This window comes from Pristiophorus japonicus, chromosome 9 (genome assembly GCF_044704955.1).
Source record: "Pristiophorus japonicus isolate sPriJap1 chromosome 9, sPriJap1.hap1, whole genome shotgun sequence".
NCBI classification, from domain to species: Eukaryota; Metazoa; Chordata; class Chondrichthyes; family Pristiophoridae; genus Pristiophorus; species Pristiophorus japonicus.
In genome coordinates, this window is record NC_091985.1 from 117,130,880 (window position 1) to 117,156,035 (window position 25,156).

Genomic DNA, 25,156 nt, shown 5'->3' on the forward strand with positions numbered 1-25,156 from the left:
CCACTCCTACCTCCGCCCTAGGGTCCTCTCCATCCCTATCCCCCCCCTAGGGTCCTCTCCACCCCCCTGCTGCCATAGGGTCCTCTCCACCACCACCCCCCCGCCGCCGCCGCCGCCATAGGGTCCTCTCCACACACCACCCGCCCATCCCCTGCCCTTGGGTCTTCTCCATCTTTCCCTCCCCCCACCCCAGGGTTCTCTCCATCCCCTCCGCCGGTTTTCTGCCACCAGATTGACTTGAGACAATCTGTTTCGCTTCGGCTCCACCGAACTTTTCTTCCGGAAGTGCAGTGGAGCCCCGCCCTCTGTCTGATTGACATGTTGGGCCCCCCTTGTCAGCCAATGACGATTACTCTGGGCGGGGTGCGTTGCCGCGCGACCGACAGCAGGTTAGTGTGAGTTAGCCCCGCCCCCGGCCCCACTATCCGGCTCGGCGGCCTCAGTCCGGCCCCACTCTCCGGCGCCTGCAGTCGGAAGCCCCCGGTGCGATGCTGTGTGTTGTGCGGGGGATGGAGGCGGCGCCGAGCGCTGGCGCGGTGTAAGTGGCCCGTTTGCACGGTTAGTGAATCGGTGTGAGCAGCCGGATTTGCACACCCGCGACTCCGAGTGCCGAGCAACAAACCCCGCATTTCAGCAACAATAATCGGCGTGAGCTGCGGCCCGAGCATCCGCCGCCTTTATCCGCGGAGCTGAGATTTGTTAAAGGGATTAACTCCAATGAGTGTGACTGAATGAGGAGTGAGTGTGAGGTGAAGGGATGAGGCGATGGAGGAGTGAGTGTGAGGTGAAAGTGTGAGGCGATGGAGGAGTGAGTGTGAGGTGAAGGTATGAGGCGAGGGGGAATGAGTGTGAGGTGAAGGTGTGAGGTAAAGGGGTGAGGCGAGGGGGAGTGAGTGTGGGGTGGTGGGGACGGAGTGTGATTTGAAGGTGTGAGGCGATGGAGGAGTGAGTGTGAGGTGAAGGTATGAGGCGAGGGAGAATGAGTGTGAGGTGAAGGGGTGAGGCGAGGGGGAGTGAGTGTGGGGTGGTGGGGACGGAGTGTGACTTGAAGGTGTGAGGCGATGGAGGAGTGAGTGTGAGGTGAAGGTATGAGGCGAGGGAGAATGAGTGTGAGGTGAAGGGGTGAGGCGAGGGGGAGTGAGTGTGGAGTGGTGGGGACGGAGTGTGAGTTGAAGGTGTGAGGCGATGGAGGAGTGAGGTGAAGGTGTGAGGTGATGGAGGAGTGAGTGTGAGGTGAAGGTATGAGGCGAGGGGGAATGAGTGTGAGGTGAAGGGGTGAGGCGAGGGGGAGTGAGTGTGGGGTGGTGGGGACGGAGTGTGAGTTGAAGGTATGAGGCGGTGGGGAGGGAGTGTGAGGTGAAGGTGTGAGGGGGAGTGAGTTTGAGGTGAGTGGGTATGAGGCGAGGGGGATTGGATGTGAGGCAAGGGGGACTGGGTCTGAGAGAATTGTGAGGCAAGGGCGAGTGGATGTGAGGCATTGGGTTCTGGATGTGAGGCAAGGGTGTGAGGCGATGAAAGTGGGTGTGAGGCAATGGGGAATGGGTGTGATGTGAGGGCGTGAGGCGATGGGCGAAATTGGGCATGAGGGGGAGTGAGTTTGTGAGGCGAGGGGCATCTGTTCTGGGGGTGTGGGACAGCATCTGTTTGTGTTTAGTGCAAAAGGCGGGTGTTTAATTTTCCAGACTGAGCACATTCTCAGCTGGGAAAACAAAGGCTCCATCTGACATGTTCGCCCTCATACTTCAACTGTCATTTTTTTGTGGCCTAAATGTCCGCTGATTTTGTGCAGCGATAACTGTTCAAAGTGGTTTATTTGCATGTGTTACGTTGATCATTGTTTACTTATTTTTCCTTGTTATCAGCTTTGTGTTAGTTGTAATCTTTTGTTGTGTAAACTTCTGTAACAAACTAGCGCATACTTTAGAATGAAAAGTCGGGTGACGAGTTGTTTTTACAGTAACGAATAATGCACATTATGTTTCAGAGGCCGACATGGAGGCATTACAGACATTTCTCAATTATATATTGTGTAGAGATGTTTAGATGCCATTGACTGCAGCATTTAGTACACAGGAAATCGAACATAAATAACATGCACGCCTAGCTGTTGAGATTGAACTGTCAGAAGTCATATTCAGTTCTTAACAATGACATGTGAAAAAATAAAAGGAAGATAGATTTTTTGTAAATCAGTTTAAATATTTTGGTGAATTGGTTCTGTAAGCCTCTGCTGTCGTCTGTCAGGTTTTTTTTGCTAACAGCATAGCTGCAGTTGCCTGCATTTTATCCTGTTTGCATTTAATTTTAAACTTATATCCATGTGTCATTTGTTCAGTTTCCAGGCCCGATGATTCAACGTCATTTAACCCAAGAGGAATGACTACATGAATTGACAGCAACTTCCTGTCATGCAGGTTACTGGAGTACTTTGCAATCCACACTGGAATGTGTCATCCTATTTGTGATTTTTTTTAAATGAACAATGAGAAAGAAATGTTATCCCTCATAAAGGATCTACCCTTCTACTTGTAATTTATAAACTTGGAAAACTGAAGTTGTGTACAGTACCTGAACCCATCTGACCAAAGTTATAGTAATCATGGCTTCAGTTTGGAAACGACTGCAACGTGTCGGGAAGCATGCATCCAAATTCCAATTTGTGGCTTCGTACCAAGAATTAATGGTAGAGTGCACAAAGAAATGGTAAGTATAATAAATTTATTGTTGTATTAGATTGTAAGTGGTGATGTTGGCAAGCAGCCATCCCTCCCTGCCACTAACGATGTGATTTATTCTCTGCAAAAACCAGCTCACACGATGGGAATTGGGCGGGGTTGAGAAATCTCAGATGTTCAGAAAGCTGGAGGAATATGCTCATCCTGCTTTTGTTTTATTAAAATCATGAATGGGGTTCTGATTTTAAGCAGATTGGTAATGGTCGTGCAGCTTTTGGATTTGATTTTCAGTTGTGATTCATTATTGCCAAATAAGCTTTTTCTGCACTGGCAAGGGACTGGTACATAGAGGAATTTGGATGTTTCAGCTGACAGGTTCTTGTTTAGTTGCAATCCTGTAACAGTAATACCATTATCATTGTCACTGACCATTCAGCATTAATATATAATGCACCTTGGAACTCCTGTGCTATGGTCTTGGGAGTTGAGTCAACATCTTTTCGCACTATCAGTTGTCCAAGAGTGAGGATGAGATTAACACCAAGACCAATGATATGCCAGTAATATGCAGTGAGTTGTTGGAGCCTGGATGGTTTTGCCACAGCGAGCAGTTGAGGCAGAGATCATTACATCTTTAAAAGTGGACAAATATTTGAAGCAGAGGAAGATACAGGATTATGGGGTGAGAGCTGGGGGTGCGATAAATTTTCAATTGCTATAGCAAAGAACTGGCAAATGTCTGTAAATGTCTGTGGTTCTGTAACAATGGTTGAAGAGACAGTATAGTGTTCATCTTGATGTATTCTCTCCATCTCAGATTAATGTACTACACATTCTTATTGAAGGTCATTCTACTCTTTGTAGACCAGCCAATAACCTCTCCAGGGGCTAGACATCTTATCGAAGAGCTAGTGACTTAAAAAAGAAGAAAGATAGTCCAATGTACATGTTACTGTTTACTAATCAGAGTGCTAAGCAAGGCAGTCAGGAGAACATTTAAACAGTCATGCTCTGCATTAATTTTAAAACCGGGGGATGAGATCAGCAGTTCGACAGCTGATGGAAAAACTGGAATCGAAAGTGTACTGGTGCTCACCTCTGTGGCTGGGGAACATGTTCGACACAGAGGGAATGTTTTTCCCAGTTCTTTCAGGTCTGTGGCAGGTCCAGACCTGGATTTGTGGGTGGGTTTGTGTGTAAGCTGTAAGTGTGTAGATCAATTGATTGATCAACTGTTGCTAGCAAGAGTAAGAAAGGTGACTGCTGCTGGGTGTACAAAAATGTGTGGGTGGGTGGAGTTTATGCCCCATTAGGGCAGGTGATTAATGTTTCACTATACCACTACATTGCAAGAACTCATTAAAACATTTCCTGAATGCTGATGGTTTTAATGAATGTTCCAATGTGTTTTGTCCTGGGATAATGACATTAACCTGATTAAGGTACACGTGTGTGTCATGTGTTAATCAGTTCACTGTTCCCTATTCTTGCATAAAATCTCCTGGAACATTTGTTACAACCCTATTTGCATTGTGACCATCAGAATTATTAAAATAGAAAGTAAATATCCAGCCTTTAGTTTATTTAAAAACACTTTAAAATTTGCATATATATTCAGTACTATTTTAAAGCAAACTGCTTGATAATACTCACATTGAGAAGGATTGCAAACCTAGTTCAAATATCATGTTTTGTAACCAAAACATTTTATACCGTGCTAGTGCATTTATTCGCACAATTTCAAGATTACAAGCCAGGTCCAGAACAGAATTATTCAAATAAGTACAGTTTAATCGTTTTCCAAACATTTCCACTATATTGTCACCTCATTTAGTACATGTAGGAGCAATGAGATTATTTTATTATATGGATGTGAACATGTATCCCTATATTATGAAATATGAACAGTAACTAGTTGTGTGTAGAGGTATGGCTATGTTCTAAACTACAAAAATGACATTCAAATGGTTTACTAGTCACCTGAAAAGACTTGAGCATGATCTCAGACATCTATCCTATATATTTTTAAGCAATTTGGACTTTTCTATTGTACAGTAGTTGGCAAATTGTGCTGTCCAGATCCATGTTATGCCACAGGAAATGTTTTACATTGTGATGCTAATTGAGGGTTAAAATTAGGTCCATTGACGGGAAGAGAAGGGTTTACTGATAAATAATACTGCTTCATAGAGAATAGCAGATCCCTCAGAATGATTACAAGACATTTTACCTGATCAGGGAACTCAGATATGCTAAGTCATGAGAGCAAAGTTAGATGAATGTATAACAGTCATCTGAAGCCTAGAGAGATAGCAACTTTGGAATTACTTTTAGATGTTTGTTTCTTTTGTTAATGCACAATATGATTTTCATGGAATGGTTTTGTCCAGTTTTAGAATTATGGTATCAGTATGGTCATTATCTGTCAATTCATTCACTTCATATCATGAATGTGTAATGGTGTCCATTGTAAAGATTTAATACAATCACAATTGAAGTATTTTGTAGTTGATTACCAGGACGTTATATAGGTGTGAAGTAGCCACAATGATTATTGAAGAATGAGGCAGTTTACACAGCAATATTCAGCCAGTACTAAATTATTTAATGGGTGACCACTTCAGTTTGGCATCTTGAAATAAGAATCACTTAAGTCTTTCTGAATGTGTGCAGACACTCAGCTGAGTGGATATCATATGTGAAGGTCAAAATACAAATTAAAGTGTTCCCATAATAGTACAGTATATTATTAGTGAGTAATATTTCTGCAAATGTTTTAATTAAAAACACGAGGGGGGAGAATTTTGCATTGCCAGTACTCCACCCTTTAAGCTGTAAGATCTTTTTGTGATGAGAATGTTTGCAAATGAATCTGTACTTTGAATATAGGGTTTAATCCTGCATCAATAGCTTCATGAATGTTGTATCATAAGAACATAAGAAATAGGAGCAGGAGTAGGCCATACGGCCCCTCGAGCCTGCTCTGCCATTTAATACGATCATGGCTGATCCGATCATGGACTCGGGTCCACTTCCCTGCCTGCTCTCCATAACCCCTTATTCCCTTATCGTTTAAGAAACTGTCTCTTAAATTTATTCAATGTCTCAGCTTCCACAGCTCTCTGAGGCAGCGAATTCCACAGATCCACAACTCTCTGAGAGAAGAAATTTCTCCTCATCTCAGTTTGAAATGGGCAGTCTCTTATTCTAAGATTATGCCCTCTAGTTCTAGTCTCCCTCATCAGTGGAAACATCCTCTCTGCATCCACCTTGTCAAGCCCCCTCATATTCTTATATGTTTCGATAAGATCACCTCTCAATCTTCTGAATTCCAATGAGTAGAGACCCAACCTACTCAACCTTTCCTCATAAGTCAACCCCCTCATCTCTGGAATCAACCTTGTGAACCTTCTCTGAACTGCCTCCAAATCAAGTATATCCTTTCGTAAATATAGAAACCAAAACTGCACGCTGTATTCCAGGTGTGGCCTCACCAATACCCTGAACAACTTCCCTGCTTTTATACTCCATCCCCTTTGCAATAAAGGCCAAGATTCCTGATCAATTGCTGTACCTGCATACGATCCTTTTGTGCAGTGAGATTTATTGCCTCTTATAGCTCTAGTCTTTGGTCCCCCTCCTCCTCTTTATTTACATGTTAACACTTGGTGACATCATCTGCAAGCACAGGGTTAATTGTACACTGGTGACACCCAATTATACTTCTCTGCCTTCACCATTGACTTGCAGTAATATCATGATAGCTGATCTTTTAGTGCACCAACTACCAATTTGGATTCACTGATAGCCATTGCTAGCAAAAATAGTGGAACGCAGAATGGAACACAAGAATCCTATAAAGTTTGTACAGGTTGAACCTCCCTTATCCGGAACCCTGGGGACCTGGCCCGTTTTGGATAAGGGTTTCTTCCGGACGAGGGGCGGTCATGTTAAATTGGATGGTACAGATACTGAGCAAGGGGATAACTGGGCTGGCTGGCTTGGGGCTGGGAGTGCGTCAGAGAGATCATTGGGGGCGGGGGGTCAGGCCAGTGATTGCGGGAGTCGGCAACAAGGAAGGACTTCCAATTTGTTCATGTCAGAGTTCTGCGCATACGCCACCCGATGGCTGGGAATGGTTTAGACGAGGGGTGGTTCTGGATAAGGGAGTTCTGGATAAGGGAGGTTCAACTTGTAATAGTTTAAAAAAAAATGATTAACCCTGGAATGATTTCAAGCCAATAATCTAATCCTGGAATACACGTGTGTTTAGATTTTCTATTTGACAATATTGTTTTATTGTGTTTGATATTCTGTCTAGCACATCTGTATTATTGTGCAAGGTATGTTGACTGTATTCTCAGTTTAGCTATCATGACAACCAGTACTAGTACAGCACAGAAGGAGGCCATTCAGCCCATCGAGTCTGCGTTGACTCCTTCGAAGAGCAATCCAGTTAGTCCCACTCCCCCGCTCTTTCCCCATATCCTGCACTTTTTTCTCTTTCAAGTACTTATCCAATTCCCTTTTGAAGGCCACTATTGAATCTGCATCCACCACCATATCAGGCAGTGCATTCCGGATCGTAACCACTCGTTGCGCAAAAAGGTTTTTCCTCGAGTCGCCTCTGCTTCTTTTGCCAATCACCTTAAATCTGTGCCCTCTGGTTATTGGCCCTTTAGCCATTGGAAACAGTTTCTCTTTATTCCATCTAAACCCTTCATGATTCTAAACACCTCTATCAAATCTCCTCTGAGCCTTCTCTGCTCTAAGGAGGACAACCCCAGCTTCTCCAGTCTATCCATGTAACTATAATCCCGCATCCCTGGAGCCAATCTAGTAAATTTCTGTACCCTCTCCAAAGCCTTTACGTCCTTCCTAAAGTATGATGCCCAGAATTGGACACAACACTCCAGCTGGGGACAAACTTAGTATTTTATATATGTTTAGCATAACTCTTCCTGGCTTTTGTACTCTCTGGCTCTATATATAAAGCCCAGGATCCCATATGCTTTATTAACTGCTTTGCTAACCTGTCCTGCCACCTTCAAAGATTTGTGCACAAGCACCCCCAGGTGTCTCTCTTCTTTTTTCACCCCCTTTAAAAATGTACCACTTAGCATGTATTGTCTCTCCTCATTCTTCCTACTAAAATGCATCACCTCACACTTTTCTGCATTGAATTTCATCTGCCATGTGTCCGCCTATTCCACCAGCCTGTCTATGGCCTCTTGAAGTCAATACTATCTTCCTCAGTGTTTAGTACACTTCCAAGTTTTGTGTCATCTGCAAATTTCAAAATTGTGCCCTGTACCTCCAAGTCATTAATGTATATCAAAAACAGCAGTAGCCCTAGTACTGAACTTTTGGGAACATCACTGTATACCTCCCTCCAGTCTGAAAAACAGCTATTCGCCACAACTCTCTGTTTTCTATACCGTACCCAATTTTGTATCCATGCTGCTGCTGCCCTTTTTATCCCATTGGCTTCACTTTTGCTATCAAGCCTAATATTTGGTACTAAACACCTTTTGAAAGTTCATATACACATCAAGTGCACTGCCCTCATCCACCTTCTCTGTTACCTCATCAAAAAACTCAATCATGTTAGTGAAACACGATTTGTCCTTAACAAATCTGTGCTGGTTCTTCCTCATTGATCCATACTTGTCCAAGTGGCTGTTCATTTTCTCACGGATTAATGGGCCGAAACTTGTGGTCGGAGGCTTCCTTCGTACGAATGCCTCTGACCCGATAAAATCTCTGAAAATACCTGTTGGTCCCGGAGGAACGTAGGATTCCAGTCTGAGGCCTTCATTCGCTGCACTGCGTACGGGAAGATGTCTTCCACGTACGGACGTATATGTTGGAATCACGTGGGCCTGGACCACCAATCACTATGTAGTATTCTTACTGATAATAATGGGAACTCTGTTTTTACGAGCTCTCATTACTATCAATGAAAATAGCCCTCTAAAACAAGAAACACAGCACAGTATATAAAAAAAAACACCTCACATATTTAAAATTAATTGAAATTAAATGTTTTGGAATTTAAAAAAAGTGTTTTAATAGGGTTAAAAATAAACTTACTTTAATGGACAGGGTTTTTAATATAAATTATTAAATTACATTTTTCTATATTTTAAAAGTGTTATGCTGGTAAAAGTAGGCTATACATCTGCTTTTACCAGGTGTAAAAGTTTGAAGGACATTCGCTGGGCAAGAGTTGGGCAAATAGCCCAATCTCTGCCCCAAGGATGTCCTTCTCCCGGGGATGCATAGAATCTGTCTAAAGAAATTTTGACAGATTGGAAAAGCCATTTCTCGGCACATGTGCATCGCGCGCCAAGAACGGGCTTTTGTGAGGCCTCGCTGGGTGTTTGTGCACTTCGTAGTCACTTGGCGAGGCTAGAATATTCGGCCCATTGTTTCTAAAAGCTTCCCCACCACTGACGTTAAAACTGACTGGCTTGGAATTACTATGTTTATCCTTCTCTCTTTGTTTAAACAAAGGTGTAACATTTGCAGTCCTTTGGACTCACCCCTGTATCTAAGGAGAATTAGAGGAGCTGGCACCTCCACAATTTCTACCCTTACTTCCCTCAGCAACTTTGAATGCATGCATCCCATCCAGACTGGGTGACTTTTCTACTTTAAGTACTGCCAGCCTTCCTAGTACCTCCTCTTTATCTATTTTTATCTCATCCAGTATCCTGGCAACCTCCTTGTTTACCATAGCTTTCGCAAAGTCCTCTTCCTTGGTAAACACCGATGCAAAGTATGTTAGATATAGAAATGATTCCTCATCACGTGCTCTGAACTTTGGACCATGGGAACAGAAAGGGATGCAAAAATGCATGATTTAACAAACTTGTAAAAGCAGTAAATGAATTTTTTTTAGCATATTGAATGGCATTGCAGGCTCGAAGGGCAGAATGGCCTACTACTCCTATTTTCTATGTTTCTATGTATTCACTGAATCTTGTAGAGATTCAATAGGATCTGAATGTTCTCTGCAACACCATCCCCAACTATGGTGCTAATTAATATCGAACTATATACATTCTTAATTTGTTAGACCAGCTAATAAACATCTGCTTGGAGATAGTCATTTTCTTTTTTTTAAATAAAACTCTACATTAGCAGTGCGATACAGAGGTGACGGAGGTTTGCAAGATATTGAAAGTATATTGTGAATAATGACACTTCAAATCATTTGTGTATATTTTGTGGCAGTAGAGGGAAGGAAAGAAATTCATTCAGAAAGCTGTAGTTGATGAAAAGACTACTTTTCATCAAGAGAGAAAAAGTATTGATGGGATATCTGAATAGGCGGGAGCACTGGTGAGAATTTAGTTTTTAACTAAAAGAGATCGATGTCTTTCGGGCACTTCAAAAGAGGATTACATCTATCTCCTTGAAATACTACTACATATACACTGTTGTACCCTTGACTATTTCTCTCCGGTGGAAGATGTCAGTATTTGCTTGCATGTAGTAAATAAAGTCTCAGCATATGCATGTCATTTTATGAATATGTAGGTTAAATTCACTTACTAAAAGACTGAAATTCATGTTTCCTCCCCCCTTTTTTGTGCTTGACAAAGTGAGATATATTAGTACTGGGAAGTGGAATTATTCCCATTTCTATCAGCCAGTGTTGACATCATGCACTCCTGGGTCAGGTACTGCCCCAGACCTGGAAAAGCATCCTCAACTGCAACAGTGTGGGGCGCCTTCCAATTTGCACCAGCCTGTTTGAGTCAGATTGCCAATTCGTGCTGAATTAGGGACTGTTTTGCACTGAAGGTGCATGGCCGCTAGGAACTGGATTGAGACTAACTAAACTCATTTTGCAAAGATCTTGTAACCAGCAGGCAAGATTTATATTTGTTGTTTAACTTGTGCAATAATGTGAAGAAAGGTTGACATGAGGAGTCAAGACTAAGTGTAGTCTTTAGGTAAAATAAGGCTAGAGGGGTTGGAGACAATATTTAGAATCATTTTAAAGTCATTCATTCTGACTATTTTTATATTTCTATTATAATTTCCTTTCTCTGCATTTAGAATAGTAAGTACCTAAGGGTAGGTTACATGGTGTAATTAGTTCCTCCTGCCGGTGGTGGCTCTGCATTACCCCATGGGGGAGGGTATAATTACAGTGTGACAATTTTACAGAGGAAGATATCATTATAAATGTGGGCTTAGGAATTTATAAGGGAAAGGATGACGTGAAGTTTCTGCAGATGTAAGATTTCTAATATATAGATATTTCTCTTGACCAAAGTCAGGGTGCAGTTATTATGCTTATCATTTTTGAAAGCTGAAATCATATGCTGGGATGTGGGCGTCTTTGGCAAGGTCAGCATTTATTGGTCAGCCCTAATTGCCACCTTGAACTGCTGCAGTCAGTGTGGTGAAGGTACTCCTATAGTGCTGTTAGGGAGGGAGTTCCAGGATTTTGACCCAGCGACGATGAAGGAACGACGATGTATTTCCAAGTCAGGATGGTGTGTGACTTGGAGGGGAACTTGGAGGTGATGGTGTTCCCATGTGCCTGCTGCCCTTGTCTTTCTAGGTGGTAGAGGTTTGGGAGGTGCTGCTGAAGAAACCTTGGTGAGTTGTTGCAGTGCATCTTGTAGATGGTACACACTGCAGACATAGTGCGCTGGTGGTGGAGGAAGTGAATGTTTAAGGTGGTAGATGGGGTGCCAATCAAGCGGGCTGCTTTGTCCTGGATCGTATCGAGCATCTTGAGTGCTGTTGGAGCTGTACTCACCTCGGCAAGTGAAGAGTTTTCCATCACACTCCTGACTTGTGCCTTGTAGATGGTGGAAAGGGTTTGGGGATTCAGGAGGTGAGTCACTTGCCGCAGAATATCCAGCCTCTGACCTACTCTTGTAGCCACAGTGTTTATGTGGCTGGTCCAGTTAAGTTTCTGGTCAATGGTGACCTCCCCCAGGATGTTGATGGTGGGGGATTTGGCGATGGTAATGCCGTTGAATGTCAAGGGGCGATGGTTAGACTCTTGTTGGCGATGGTCATTGCCTAGCATTTGTACTGCATGAATGTTACTTGCCACTTATCAGTCCAAGCCTGAATGTCATCCAGGTCTTGCTGCATGCGGGCATGGACTGCTTCATTTTCTGAGGAGTTGGAAATGGTCATTGATGAAGCAGCTGAAGATGGTTGGGCTTGGGGCACTGCCCTGAGGAACTCCTGCAGCGATGTCCTGGGGCTGAGATGATTGGCCTCCAACAACCACAACCATCTTCCTTTGTGCTGGGTATGACTCCAGCCAGTGGAGAGTTTCCACCCCTGATTCCCACTGACTTCAATTTTACTAGGGCTCCTTGATACCATACTCGGTCAAATGCTGCCTTGGAAACCTGTATATTGTTTTTGCATTTGAAAGACCCAAAATGTTATACATTTCATTTTACTGTTGCACTGCTATATTTCTTTACAGTTGTAATAATATATCCTAGACTTATTAATTTTGTAAAAATCTGTTTTGAGTTATGTTTTTGAAGTCTGAATTTCTCTTAATTCTACAAAAAAATGTTGCCACTAAACATAGAATTTTGGCTTTTTGGGGGAAAAATATTTTAACCTGATGCTGAAACCACTGTGAAGTTGCTATGCTTACAATTTTTGAAAGCTCAGAACACACATTGAGATAACTGAAGTTCTACCAGATTATGTAGTGAGATAAGATCTTGGAGATTGCGCAGTTGTCCCATAGTTTGCCCCATTGTGGATACAATGAGACTTACTTAATCTGAAAGAGATGAAGCACAGATAAATTCTGAAATGTCTCATTAACATCACTTGTCAGGAGAAAGCTGGAATCATTATTAAGGAAGTGGTAAAAGGGCACTTAGAAAATCATAATATGATTAGACAGAGTCATCATGGTTTCATGAAAGGAATATTGTGTTTGACAAATTTATTCGTGTTTTTTTAAGGATGCAACTAGTAGGGTAGATAAAGGGGAACCAGTGGATGTAGTATATTTGGATTTCCAAAAGGCATTCGATTACGTACCACATAAAAGGTTGTTATGCAAGATAAGGGCTCATGAGGTTGGGGGTAATGTATTAGTTTGGACAGAGGATTGGTTAACGGACAGAAAACCATGAGTAAGGATAAACGGCTTATTTTCAGGTTGGCAGGCTGTAACTAGTGGGGTGCCGCAAGGATCACTATTCACAATCTATATCAATGACTTGGATGAAGGGACCGAGTGTAATCTATCCAAGTTCACTGACAATAAAAAGCTAGGTGGGAAAGTAAGCTCTGAGGAGGACACAAAAAGCCTGCAAAGGGGTGGCAGATGGAGTATAATGTGGGGAAATATGAGGTAATTCAATTTGGTAGGAAGAATAAGAAAACAGAATATTTTTTTAAATGGTGAAAAACTATTAAATGTTGGTGTTAAGAGAGATTTAGGTTTCTTAATGCAATAAATTCAGAGTTAGTATGCAGGTACAGTAAGCAATTAGGAAAACAGATGGCACGTTGACCTTTATGTTCTTATATTGGCCTCTCTTAAGATAGACTTGCAAATCTTTAACATTCCTTTGTGATAGGTTATTCATCCATGAACAGTTAGGCTCCACGGATGATATATAATGTGGATAAATGTGAGGTTATCCACTTTGGTGGTAAAAACAGAGAGACAGACTATTATCTGAATGGTAACAGATTAGGAAAAGGGGAGGTGCAACGAGACCTGGGTGTCATGGTACATCAGTCATTGAAGGTTGGCATGCAGGTACAGCAGGCGGTTAAGAAAGCAAATGGCATGTTGGCCTTCATAGCGAGGGGATTTGAGTACAGGGGCAAGGAGGTGTTGCTACAGTTGTACAGGGCCTTGGTGAGGCCACACCTGGAGTATTGTGTACAGTTTTGGTCTCCTAACTTGAGGAAGGACATTCTTGCTATTGAGGGAGTGCAGCGAAGGTTCACCAGACTGATTCCTGGGATGGTGGGACTGACATATCAAGAAAGACTGGATCAACTGGGCTTGTATTCACTGGAGTTCAGAAGAATGAGAGGAGATCTCACAGAAACGTTTAAAATTCTGACGGGTTTAGACAGGTTAGATGCAGGAAGAATGTTCCCAATGTTGGAGAAGTCCAGAACCAGGGGTCACAGTCTAAGGATAAGGGGTAAGCCATTTAGGACCGAGATGAGGAGAAACTTCTTCACCCAGAGAGTGGTGAACCTGTGGAATTCTCTACCACAGAAAGTTGTTGAGGCCAATTCACTAAATATATTCAAAAAGGAGTTAGATGTAGTCCTTACTACTCGGGGGATCAAGGGGTATGGCGAGAAAACAGGAATGGGATACTGAAGTTGCATGTTCAGCCATGAACTCATTGAATGGCGGTGCAGGCTTGAAGGGTCGAATGGCCTACTCCTGCACCTATTTTCTATGTTTCTATGTTTCTATGACATTTCCATGATCATAGCAGCACAGGAAGTAGAGTTTCATAGCATATTTGATCATTGTCCTATGGTGTTACTTTGTAATCTTCGGTTCCATTCTTAAACATATATCGATCCTGTGCTTTTGATGAAAAGAGCTGATCACAGCATTAACTGCAGTTGGAGGGAGGTTACTGGAAACTATCAAGGACAGAGTGACTGACATTTGAAAAAGTATGAGCTGATCAGAGAGTTAGCATGGATTTGTGAAGAGTAGGTTATATCTGACTAATTTAGTTGAATTTTTTGAGGAGGTCGCTAAAATGGTGGACAGAGAGTGTCTATGGATGTTGTCTACATGGACATCCAGAAGGCATTTGATAAGGTTTTGCACCAGAGATTATTGGCAAAAATATGAGTGCATGGAATTGGAGGTAATCTTGGGTCATGGCTTGAAATATTTTGGGAGATAACAGACTGAGGGCTCGAAATTCATCGACATACCGCTCGCTTACCACCCAAAAATGCAATTTTGGTGAAAAAACACATGTATACCACTGACATACCGCTCGGCGGAATATTCATCATTGACATACCGCCATGCAGAACTGCCCACACACCGCCCAAAAAGTCCGATTTTCATGCCATACCGCCGACATACCACCAGAGCTGCATATCGTCCTGGAAAAGGTGGTTTTACATGACTTTAAGTGGGCGGGAATGGGCGGCAGTGCTCGGAGCCACCATTTTGAAATCGGGAAGTGTCAGCTAAAGCAGCACCTCAGTATTTCTGAGGTGAACGGTGACTTTACAGTGCAGTTTACAGTGGAAAAGATATTTTTATTGATACTGAGTAAATTATTAAAATCAAAGGCATTTTAGTTATATTTTTTTCATTGAAAAATGTTCTGGAGATTTAAAAAGAATGGGGCATGTACTATCTCAGCCTGTATTGCTGACTACCTGTCTAATGCAGGTTTATTGAGCAGAGTTATCAGGGTAATGGAGGAGGTCGCAGACTGATGAGGAGGAGACCATCCGCCCCCCCTAGCTGCAAAGGATTTTCAGGGAGAAGCGCTCATACTTGGACCTTACCGATTGACAGTGTGTTCGATGGTTGCGCTTCCGAAAAGAGGTGATCAATGAGATTTGCCATTAGAAGGAGCAGCGCGTGCTGCTGCAGGAGGGCGACGGCTGATTGCATTTCGGGCAAGTACAGCAGGAGCGGCAAGGTTGGGCGAAGAAACGGCAAGAGTTTGTAGAGGGATGTAATCGGGGCCCAGGAGAGGCGAGAGTTAGGGGCCCAGAAGAGGTGAGGGCCCAGGGGCAGCACGGGTCAGCACATACTGCGATATGTCTGCGCACTAGGTCCATGCAGCAGAGTTGGTCTTCAGTCGTCCTGGTTAATCCTTGCCAAGACATAACTCTGTCAAGCCCGTGAGGTGGCTGGGTTGCAACAGCCACCCCACATTAAAAAAAAATCCACGCACAGGCATCTTCCACCCTTCAAGATGTAATTTTGGATCCAGAATATTGGGTCATTCATTGAAACACCTGTGAACGCATCCCTTTTCGGCGTGGAAGCAAGGCACTCTCGTTTTGATGGACTGCCTATGATGATGATGAAGGCAGTCCTGCAGCCCAGTACCACCAACATTACTGCACTCTGTCGAGATGAGGGTGATTGCAGCACTTTCTTTTTATGCATGTGGCTCTTTTCAGGCATCAGCTGGGGACATATGCTGTATTTCTCAGTATGCTACTCATCAGTGCATTCGACAGGTAACCAAAGCACTGTATGCACGCCGCATGGAATTTATAAACTTCCCAATGACCAGGGAGGCACAGAGTGTCAGGGCTTTTGGGATTTGCACACATTGCCGGCTTCCCCACAGTGCAGGGTGCTGTTGACTGTACCTATATTGCCCTGCGAGCACCATTACAGGATGCGGAGGTGTACCAAAACCGTAAGGGATTCCACTCCCTCAACGTGCAGCTCGTATGCGACCATATACAGTGCATAATGGCAGTGAATGTCAACTTTCCAGTAGGAACCATGATGTGCACATCTTGCGTGAGAGCACTGTGTCTGACCTGTTGAAGTCAGAGCCACAAGGATGCTGGGGGACAAAGAGTACGGCCTCGCCACCTGGCTCTTGAACCCCCTGCGGAACCCTCAGACAGAAGCCGAGCAACGATATAATAAGAGCCATATAGCCACACGTAATATTATCGAAAAGACAATTGGAATGCTGAAGCAGCGCTTTCGATGCTTGGATCACTCGGGAAGCAGGGTGCAATACCTCCCTGAGCAGATTGCTCAGTTCACAGTGGTGTGCTGCAATGATGCGGGGACAGGAATTGCCACAGGAGATTGCGGGACCACCTGAGGAGAGAGTGCAGGAGACGGAGGAGGAAGAAGAGGACAATGAGGAGGAGGCGGATGAGGAGGATCTTCTAGATGAACCCATGGCACCATCCCAACCAACACCACAGTGGAGGGCACGCAGAGCATATGCCATTGCAAAATTGTTACGTCAGCAGCTCATAAATGAACACTTTGCTTGAATGTGGAGAGCTGCGTTTGGGTCCCCGATGACTGTTACCCCAAAAGTTTGACACTGTACAAGAGTGCTTAAATTCAATTCAAGCATTTATGTAAAAATATTTTAAAAATATACAACAATTTTAAAACTTTGTAAAACTTATAATTATAAAACTTTAACCAACACTTTAACCAACACTTTAACCAACACTTTAACCAACACTTTAACCAACACTTTAACCAACACTTTAACCAACACTTTAACCAACACTTTAACCAACACTTTAACCACTTGAATAAACTTTAAAAAATCAAACTTCAATTATTAAATGAACAAGTACAACAAAAGACCCTTTATTGTCCTCGACCACAACCTCGACTGCGTGCTACACCACCCTTGGGATTATTCCCTTCCCCTTTCTTACTCCCGCCCTTTCCTTTCCCAATGCCCCTGAGCCCGGACCTCCCCGTGGTGGTACCAAGCCAGCGTGCAGCAGCGCACCCAGAGTGCTGTTGCTGTCGTTGGGGGTCACACATTGCAGGCGCAATAAATGGGGCTTCAGGAGAAGCTTGTGATGTAGAAGGCACGGCTTCAGGGCTGGAATCTGCTGGCAGCTCCTCACCCTCAGGTGCTGTCGGCCTGACTACTATGGCACGCGCCATGTCCCGATCCCGTCGATTGCCGCATGGCATCGACGGAGTCGGTGGTTCGCTCCATCGTGGTGATCAGATGTGACATATCCTCCAACTGCCGTTCTGATAGAGCCGCGATGTTTGCGGCTATCGTAGCCATGGCCTTGAGCAACTCTTGACCTTTGTCGATGCTGGCCTGTGACAGATGCACTATGTCCTGGTACACGCCTATCTGTCATGCAGCAACCGACCTTTTCTGCACCAACCTCCATCGCTCCGGCAAAGGCGCTGCAACCTTGCTGCACAACACTTGGTCCAGCAGAATCAGAGGACCCATGGGGGAATCCCCTGAATATAGACTCAGTGGTGGAGGATTATCCAGCTGGCCCACATGAACTGGTGTATTCTCCCCCGTCTCCACCCCCACTGGTTCCAGGATCAGCACCTCTTCCTCTTTGTCTTCATCATTTCTGCCAGTGGCGAAGTCTGGGGAGGGCTGGGTGACGCTAGAGATGGAGGCAGTGGGTCTGTCGACTGGTCTCTCTGTGGAGATGTGGTCTGAATCGTCTGAGTCTGGAAGTACAAAACAACATTTAAAAATGCTTGGCACCGGGGAGGGGTCAGGGTTCCATGAGTACATAGTACAGTGACTTAGTGCAGTCTTACTTAAATGTCCACCACTGCTGGATTACATATTGCAGACAGACAATACCTCTATGCATTGCCGAGGAGGAGCTGATTGGCCGGCCCCGCCTCCGAGGAAGTGTTCGGGCGGGCCCCGCCAAGGAGGAAGTGTTCGGGCGGGCCACGCTGAGGAGGAAGTGTTCGGGCGGGCCCCGCCGAGGAGGAAGTGCTCGGGCGGGCCCTGCCGAGGAGGAGCTGATCGGACGGGGCCCCGCCGAGGAGGAAGTGTTCGGGCAGGCCCCGCTGAGGCGGAAGTGCTCGGGCGGGCCCCGCCGAGGAGGAGCTGATCAGACGGGGCCCCGCCGAAGTGGAGCTGATCGGGTGGGGCCCCGCCGAGGAGGAGCTGATCGGGTGGGGCCCCGCCGAGGAGGAGCTGATCTGGTGGGGCCCCGCCGAAGAGGAGCTAGTTGGGCGTCCCTGTCGTGGAGGTGGTGTTCGAGCGGGCCGGCGAGGAGGCCCCGAGGTAAGTGCAGCGATGGCGAGGTGAGGCCCGAGATTCGGGCAGCAGCGTGGTGAGGCCTGAAGTTGGGCAGAGCGGGAACTCGAGGTCGGCGGGTCGGATTCCAGAACATTTTACGGATTCCGCAAACCTGCCACCAATCGGTCTGGAGTCCGGATTCCGGAACTCCGGATTTTGGACATCGCACCTGTATTCAACTTACCATCCTGTGTGAGTGGATCAGCTCCAATTCCGGTGGTGGCACGCTGCTATCCCCGGCTAGGGACAGGGCACGGATCTCTATTTCTGTCAATGGCTCTTGGGTTGTGGGTCCTCCCCCCATACGCCGCTGATTGGCTGCTATTGCAGATGTCGTCTTCTGCAGAAAGTTGCATGCACGCGCACACGCTTTCCGTCTCGTCGAAGGCAGGCGCCCTCACCCTGCCGTCCTTCTCGATTGTTCCTGCGCTTCGACTTTTGTTTGAGCATTCCCATTATATTTGTTATGATTTTTGATTTGTAAAATATGTTATTGTTCAAACTGTATAAATTATTATTTATCAATTATTTTTTAACTCTGCAATCTGTTATTGGACCAACTGACTAGCTTGCTGCTCCTTCTCACTCTCTCTCCCCCTTGACTTCAACTCACTGCGCATGCACGGGTGACCCCTGATCCCCGAAATCGCAACTATAAAGCTTCTCTGAAAATAAACGGGAAAAAAAATCTTGCATGTGCAGTTCAGTTCAGTGCCGCACCATCCATCGACAAGAAAGTCAATCTGGATCGACTACAATGTCACCTACTGCTCGCTACACACTGCTCGCATACTGCCGACATACCGCCAAAAAAACAATCAACCAAAATGGTGCTCTTTGGTCTCAGCGGTATGCCGGCGGTTTGACATGATGCACCGCCGGCATACCGCTGAGAAATGGGCAGGCCTTATGTAATGACCAATTTTGGGTCCAGAGAGTAGGGATAAAGGGAATGTATTCTGATTCGGGGTTGTGATAAGTGGCGTTCCCCAGGGCTCTGTACTGAGTCCTCAGCTTTTCATATATATATATATGTATATATCAATGACTTGAATGAAGGAATAGAGAGGTGTATATTGAAGTTTGCAGCTGACACTAAGTTAGGGGAACAGTTAGTTGTATAGATGGGAGCAGGAAGTTATAATGGGACAGACAGATTAAGTGAGTGAAGAAATCTGTTGCCGATGGAATTCAGTGTGTGTTCATGTGAGGTAATCCACTTTGGAACCAAGAAAGACAAATCGGAATATTTTCTAAACGGCGAGAGACCAGAAACTGCGGAGGAGCAGAGATTTGGGTGTCCAAGTACACACATCACTAAAATCTAGTGCACTGGTACAAAAAGTAGCCTTGGTCTGACCCCATCTGGAGTACTTGTGTTCATTTCTGGGCCCCGCTCCACAGGAAGGATATATTAACACTAGAGGCGGTGCAGCGCAGCTTTACCAAAATTATACCGGGGCTAAAAGGTTAAATTATGACAGGTTGCATGAACTTGAGTTGTATTCCCTTGAATTTAGAAGGTTGAGGAGTGATCTATTGTGGTGTTTAAAATGATGAACGTTTTTTATAAATTGATACAGAGAAGCTTATGGCCCTAAAGTTGTGGTCGGAGGCTTCCCTGGGGGCGGATGCCTCTGACCACAAAAATATTTGCGAATGTACCTGGTGGTCTAGGAGGAACGAACACTTACGCTACGAGGCCTCCATGCGCAGCCCAGCGCAGAGGTCCATGCATTCCAGGAGCGTATGTGCATCCTGTGATCACATGGGCTGAACTAACCAATGACAATGGCGTATCCTCATTCACAGTAATGGTGAGTTCCGTTTGTGCGGAGATCACCATTTCTGCGAATGGGGATCCCCCCAAAACACAACCATTTTAAATAAGAAAAACACTTCACATATTTAAAATAAATTGAAATTGAATTTAAATGTTTTAGACAAAAATGTATTTTTTTGAATTTTTAAAAATAGGTTTTAATAAGGGTAAAAATAAACTTACCTTAATAGACAGGGTTTTTAATATAAAAAGTATTCCGAACATTTTTTCCCTATCTTGAAAACTCTTGCGCTGGTAAAAGCAGACCTTAAGCCTAGTTTTACCGGGCCTTGCACCTGCTTTTACCAGGCGTTTTAAGGACATTCGCTGGGTAAATAGCCCAATTCTCTGCCCGCGAAGGCCCTTCTCCCGGGGATGCGTTGTTTGACAGTTCGCAAGTGCTGGATTTCGACGCATGTGCTTTGCGCATCTAAACCTGGAACTTGCGGGGTCTCTTTGGGCGCATGCGCACATCGTACACAGCTGGAGAGGTCGCAATTTCAGGACCATTTTCTCTTGTGGAGGATTCCAGAACAAGGAGGCACAATCTTAAAATTCAGGCCATTCAGGAGTGAAATCAGGGAGCACTTCTTCACCCAAAGGGTAAGTGGAAATCTGGAACTGTTTCCCCCCCCCTCCCCCCCCCCTCCCCCCCCCTCCCCCCCCCCTCCCCCCCCCCCCCAAAAGGCTTTGGATACTGGGATCAATTGAAAATTTCAAGACTGAGAATGACAGGTTTTTATTGGGTAAGTTATCAAGGGATATGCATCAAAGCCAGATAAATGGAGTTGAGGTACAGATCAGCCATGATCTAATTAAATGGCATAACAGGCTCGAGCGTCTGAATAGCCTCCTCCTGTTCCTCAGGAGCCTCTTCCACAAATCTGTGAGTCAATAGGAGAAAAATATTTTTTCTAATCTGTAATCTCAGTTGAGGTTTGTTAATTTTGTACTGCTTTGATAAATCAACATTGAATAAACTGCCCAATCTATATAATCTATCCTTTCTCCATGTACTTAAGACGTGGATTACATTCCTCTCAATCTCCATTTATTCAGGAAAACTGGAGTCTCTCTTTATAACTTGGGGCCCAAATCATAGAATCATCTGAGTAATTTTTGCACCAAAATTGCATGTGGTATTCCAAATATTTCCTCACCATACATCTATGTAAAATTTCAGTGAATGATCAAACCAAATCTTTTCCCACCTTTCCCATATTGTACTGACATTTGTTTATATATTTAAAAGCTATCCTTTTCCTTGTTAAAATCCTTGTTCCAATCCTGCTCCTGCCCTCCATTACATTGATGAGTGTATTGTTGTTGCTACTTGCTATCATTCCAATCTGAAGAATTCCACTGCCCTTCACCTGAATGTAATCCATCTCTGACATTGCCCTTCCAACCTAGACTTCTCTCACTATCTCTTGATTGTTTACAAACATCCGTTACATACTCCTACAACTACCCGACTTTGTTTCTTCCTACATTACCCCAATTCCTGTAAGGACTGCATTTCTTTCTCCCAGTAGCTCAGTCTCTGACACATCTGCTCTGATGACTCCACCTTTCACACCAGAGCTTCTAAAATGTTCCTCACTCAAGGCTTTCCCTCATCTGTGGTCATTAGGCCCCTTAACTTTCGAGCCTGCTCTATTTCCTGTGCCTCGACTCTCGCATCCACCCGCTTCTCACAGCAACATCAGGGTCTCCACCAATCCTCATCTTTCATCCAACAAGTTTCCACATCCTCCAGATCATATTTACCATCTACAACATACACTTATCACCAAGCACATCTTTCTCTCTATTCCCCTGTCTGCTTTCTGGAGGGTCTCTTACCTCAGGGATACCCTTGTTCACTGTTATCAACCCTATTTCTGGTTTCTCTTTCCCTGGCATCTTCCCATGCAATCGTAGCAACACATGTCGGTTTGTCTCTTCTCACACCATTGTCCAGGGCTGCAACACTTCTGTAGTGATTTGCATGTATTTCCTCCAATCTAGCGGACTGTATTCACTGCTCCCAGTACAGTCTCCTCTACATTGGAGAGAACAAATGTAGGTTGAGTAACTGCTTTGCCAAACATTCCTACTCTGTCTTCAAGCATGATCATGATTTCCCTGTAGCTTACCACTTCAACTCGCCCTCCCATTCTGACCTTTCCATTTTTGACCTCCTACACTGTTCCACCCAAAGAAAATTTCAAGAATAGTTCACCTTTCACCTTGGCAGCTCTATGACTTGAGCAACTTCAGAACTTCACGGTCTTCGCCTTTTTCATGCTTGTTTCTCCTAAGGAACTTTGAACTCATTCTCCTTTATTTTGGAGCTGTTAACCTTCTATTCTTTTTGTCTATCTTTTTTTGCTTCCCAACTTGGATGTTTTCACCACACTTTTTATTCCTCTAATGCCTTTTCACAGATTTTTGTGTAAATCAGGTTATTTTTTTAAGCCTTTTAAAATTTCTGAATATTTTGTGCACGTTATTATACCTTCTTTACGATAGGAGTCAGGATACATAACTCTTGATTTCTACCGGTTCTTCGCCATCCCCGCCCCCTTTGCCCCTTTGTTTTGTTCACTATTGCAAAGGCATCTGCTTCCGATTTCCAGTTCTGATGAGCTAACATTCAAAATGTAAAACCACCTTTTCTCTATTCAGCTGCTGAATGATTTGTGTATTTCCAGCATTTTCTGTTTTTATTTTAGAATTCCAACATTTGCAATATATATTTTTTAATGATTTGCTATTCATCTGCACATCAAGTTAAGATGTCCAAATTCCTCAGAACCGCTTTGGCAAAGCCAGTAGAAGGTGAAGCAATGACTGATTTCATCACAAAATACTTCAGTCTTGGCAAAACCATTTATAGAGTTTAACAGTGATGATTTTTGAATTTTGATTTGAGGTTTAGGTGCCTCAATTTCTTTCACTGTCAAGTGGAACAAAAGATTAATGCATCTTAAAAAGAATATGATTGCTTTTTAAAAAAAACATACAAAATCATTATTTGTTGGAAAACTTGAGTAGCTTGTTGAAATTTTATTTTCAGATCTATTTTTTGAAATGTGGTATTTTTACTAATGTTTAACACATGTAACATGCTATACTGGTAGTTCCAATTTTTAAATAACAGTCCTAATTTTTTTCCCCAAATGCTGCGTTACATTTAAAAGCAAATTCTCCTCACGCCTCAGTATGAGAACTATTTTGTACAAAATTGAAGATTATTGCAATAAATGATTTGGAATATTTCACACACAATTAAGCACATAGTGGGATATTAGCACAAATGTTGAAACAAAAATACCTCCTATGATATTGCTTTGAGGTAGTTTAGGGTGTGGAGTGTGGTGGTGCTGAGCTGATGTCGCAGCCTTGTTTCTCTGAGATCTTGCAGTTGTCTCCTGAGGTCTTTGTTTAAAAATGTTTGTGGGCAAGCTTTGAGTCTGCGAGGCTGAGGTTGGATTGGTTATACTGACACAGCTTATGGATTACTTTATGCTGTCTGAATATTTAGGGTTGAAGGAGGCTTTATTGCTGGAGCTCATCTGTCTCCGAGGTGTCTGATGTGCAAGATTGAGTCAAGACATTTGGGGCCTCTCTGGGAGAGCTGCTTTGTAGTTTCTTTGCGTTCCTCCCTAGGTTTGTAACCTTCTTCAGCCCCATATAACATTCCTGAAATACTAGGGAACCAAAGGTCGAGCGAGAAGGAGGAACTGAAGGAAATCCTTATTGGTCAGGAAATTGTGTTAGGGAAATTGATGGGATTGAAGGCTGATTAAATCCCCGGGGCCTGATAGTCTGCATCCCAGAGTACTTAAGGAAATGGCCCTAGAAATAGTGGATGCATTGGTGATCATTTTCCAACAGTCTATTGACTCTGGATCAGTCCCTATGGACTGGAGGGTAGCTAATGTATCACCACTTTTTAGAAAAGGAGTGAGAGAGAAAACGGGGAATTATAGACTGGTTAGCCTGACATCAGTAGTGGGGAAAATGTTGGAATCAATTATTAAAGATGAAATAGCAGCGCATTTGGAAAGCAGTGACAGGATTGGTCCAAGTCAGCATGGATTTATGAAAGGGAAATCATGCTCGACAAATCTTGAATTTTTTGAGGATGTAACTAGTAGAGTGGACAAGGGAGAACCAGTGGATATGTGTATTGGGACTTTCAAAACGCTTTTGACAAGGTCCCACACAAGAGATTGGTGTGCAAAATTAAAGCACATGGTATTGGGGGTAATGTACTGATGTGGATAGAGAACTGGTTGGCAGACAGGAAGCAGAGAATAGGGATAAATGGGTCCTTCTCAGAATGGCAGGCAATGACTAGTGGAGTGCCGCAGGGCTCAGTGCTGGGACCCCAGCTATTTACAATATACATCAATGATTTAGATGAAGGAATTGAGTGTAATATCTCCAAGTTTGCAGATGACACTAAGCTGGGTGGCGGTGTGAGCTGTGAGGAGGATGCTGAGAGGCTGCAGGGTGACTTGGGCAGGCTAGATGAGTGGGCAAATGCATGACAGATTCAGTATAATGTGGATAAATGTGAGGTTATCCACTTTGGTGGCAAAAACATGAAGGCAGAATATTATCTGAATGGTGGCAGATTAGGAAAAGGGGAGGTGCAACGAGACCTGGGTGTCATGGTACATCAGTCATTGAAAGTTGGCATGCAGGTACAGCAGGCGGTGAAGAAGGCAAATGGCACATTGGCCTTCATAGCTAGGGGATTTGAGTATAGGAGCAGGGAGATCTTAATGCAGTTGTACAGGGCCTTGGTGAGGCCTCACCTGGAATATTTTGTATAGTTTTGGTCTCCTAATGGTCTGCTATTGAGGGAGTGCAGCGAAGGTTCACCAGAC

The 25,156-nt window shown here is 44.1% G+C and overlaps 1 protein-coding gene across 4 annotated transcripts in view; it reads left to right on the plus strand.

The window, feature by feature from the left end:
* Positions 1-424: 424 nt before the first annotated feature.
* ehbp1 (EH domain binding protein 1) overlaps positions 425-25,156 on the plus strand; it is a 499,650-nt gene continuing 474,918 nt past the window's right edge. For 3 of the 4 annotated variants that reach the window (XM_070889745.1, XM_070889742.1, XM_070889744.1), the window contains exons 1-2: positions 425-558; positions 2,336-2,703. In XM_070889745.1, coding sequence (XP_070745846.1) covers positions 2,600-2,703 — 104 coding nt within the window. In that variant the 5' untranslated portion in view covers positions 425-558; positions 2,336-2,599. The remainder of the gene's footprint in view (positions 559-2,335; positions 2,704-25,156) is intronic. The other variant, XM_070889743.1, reaches the window with a different exon arrangement.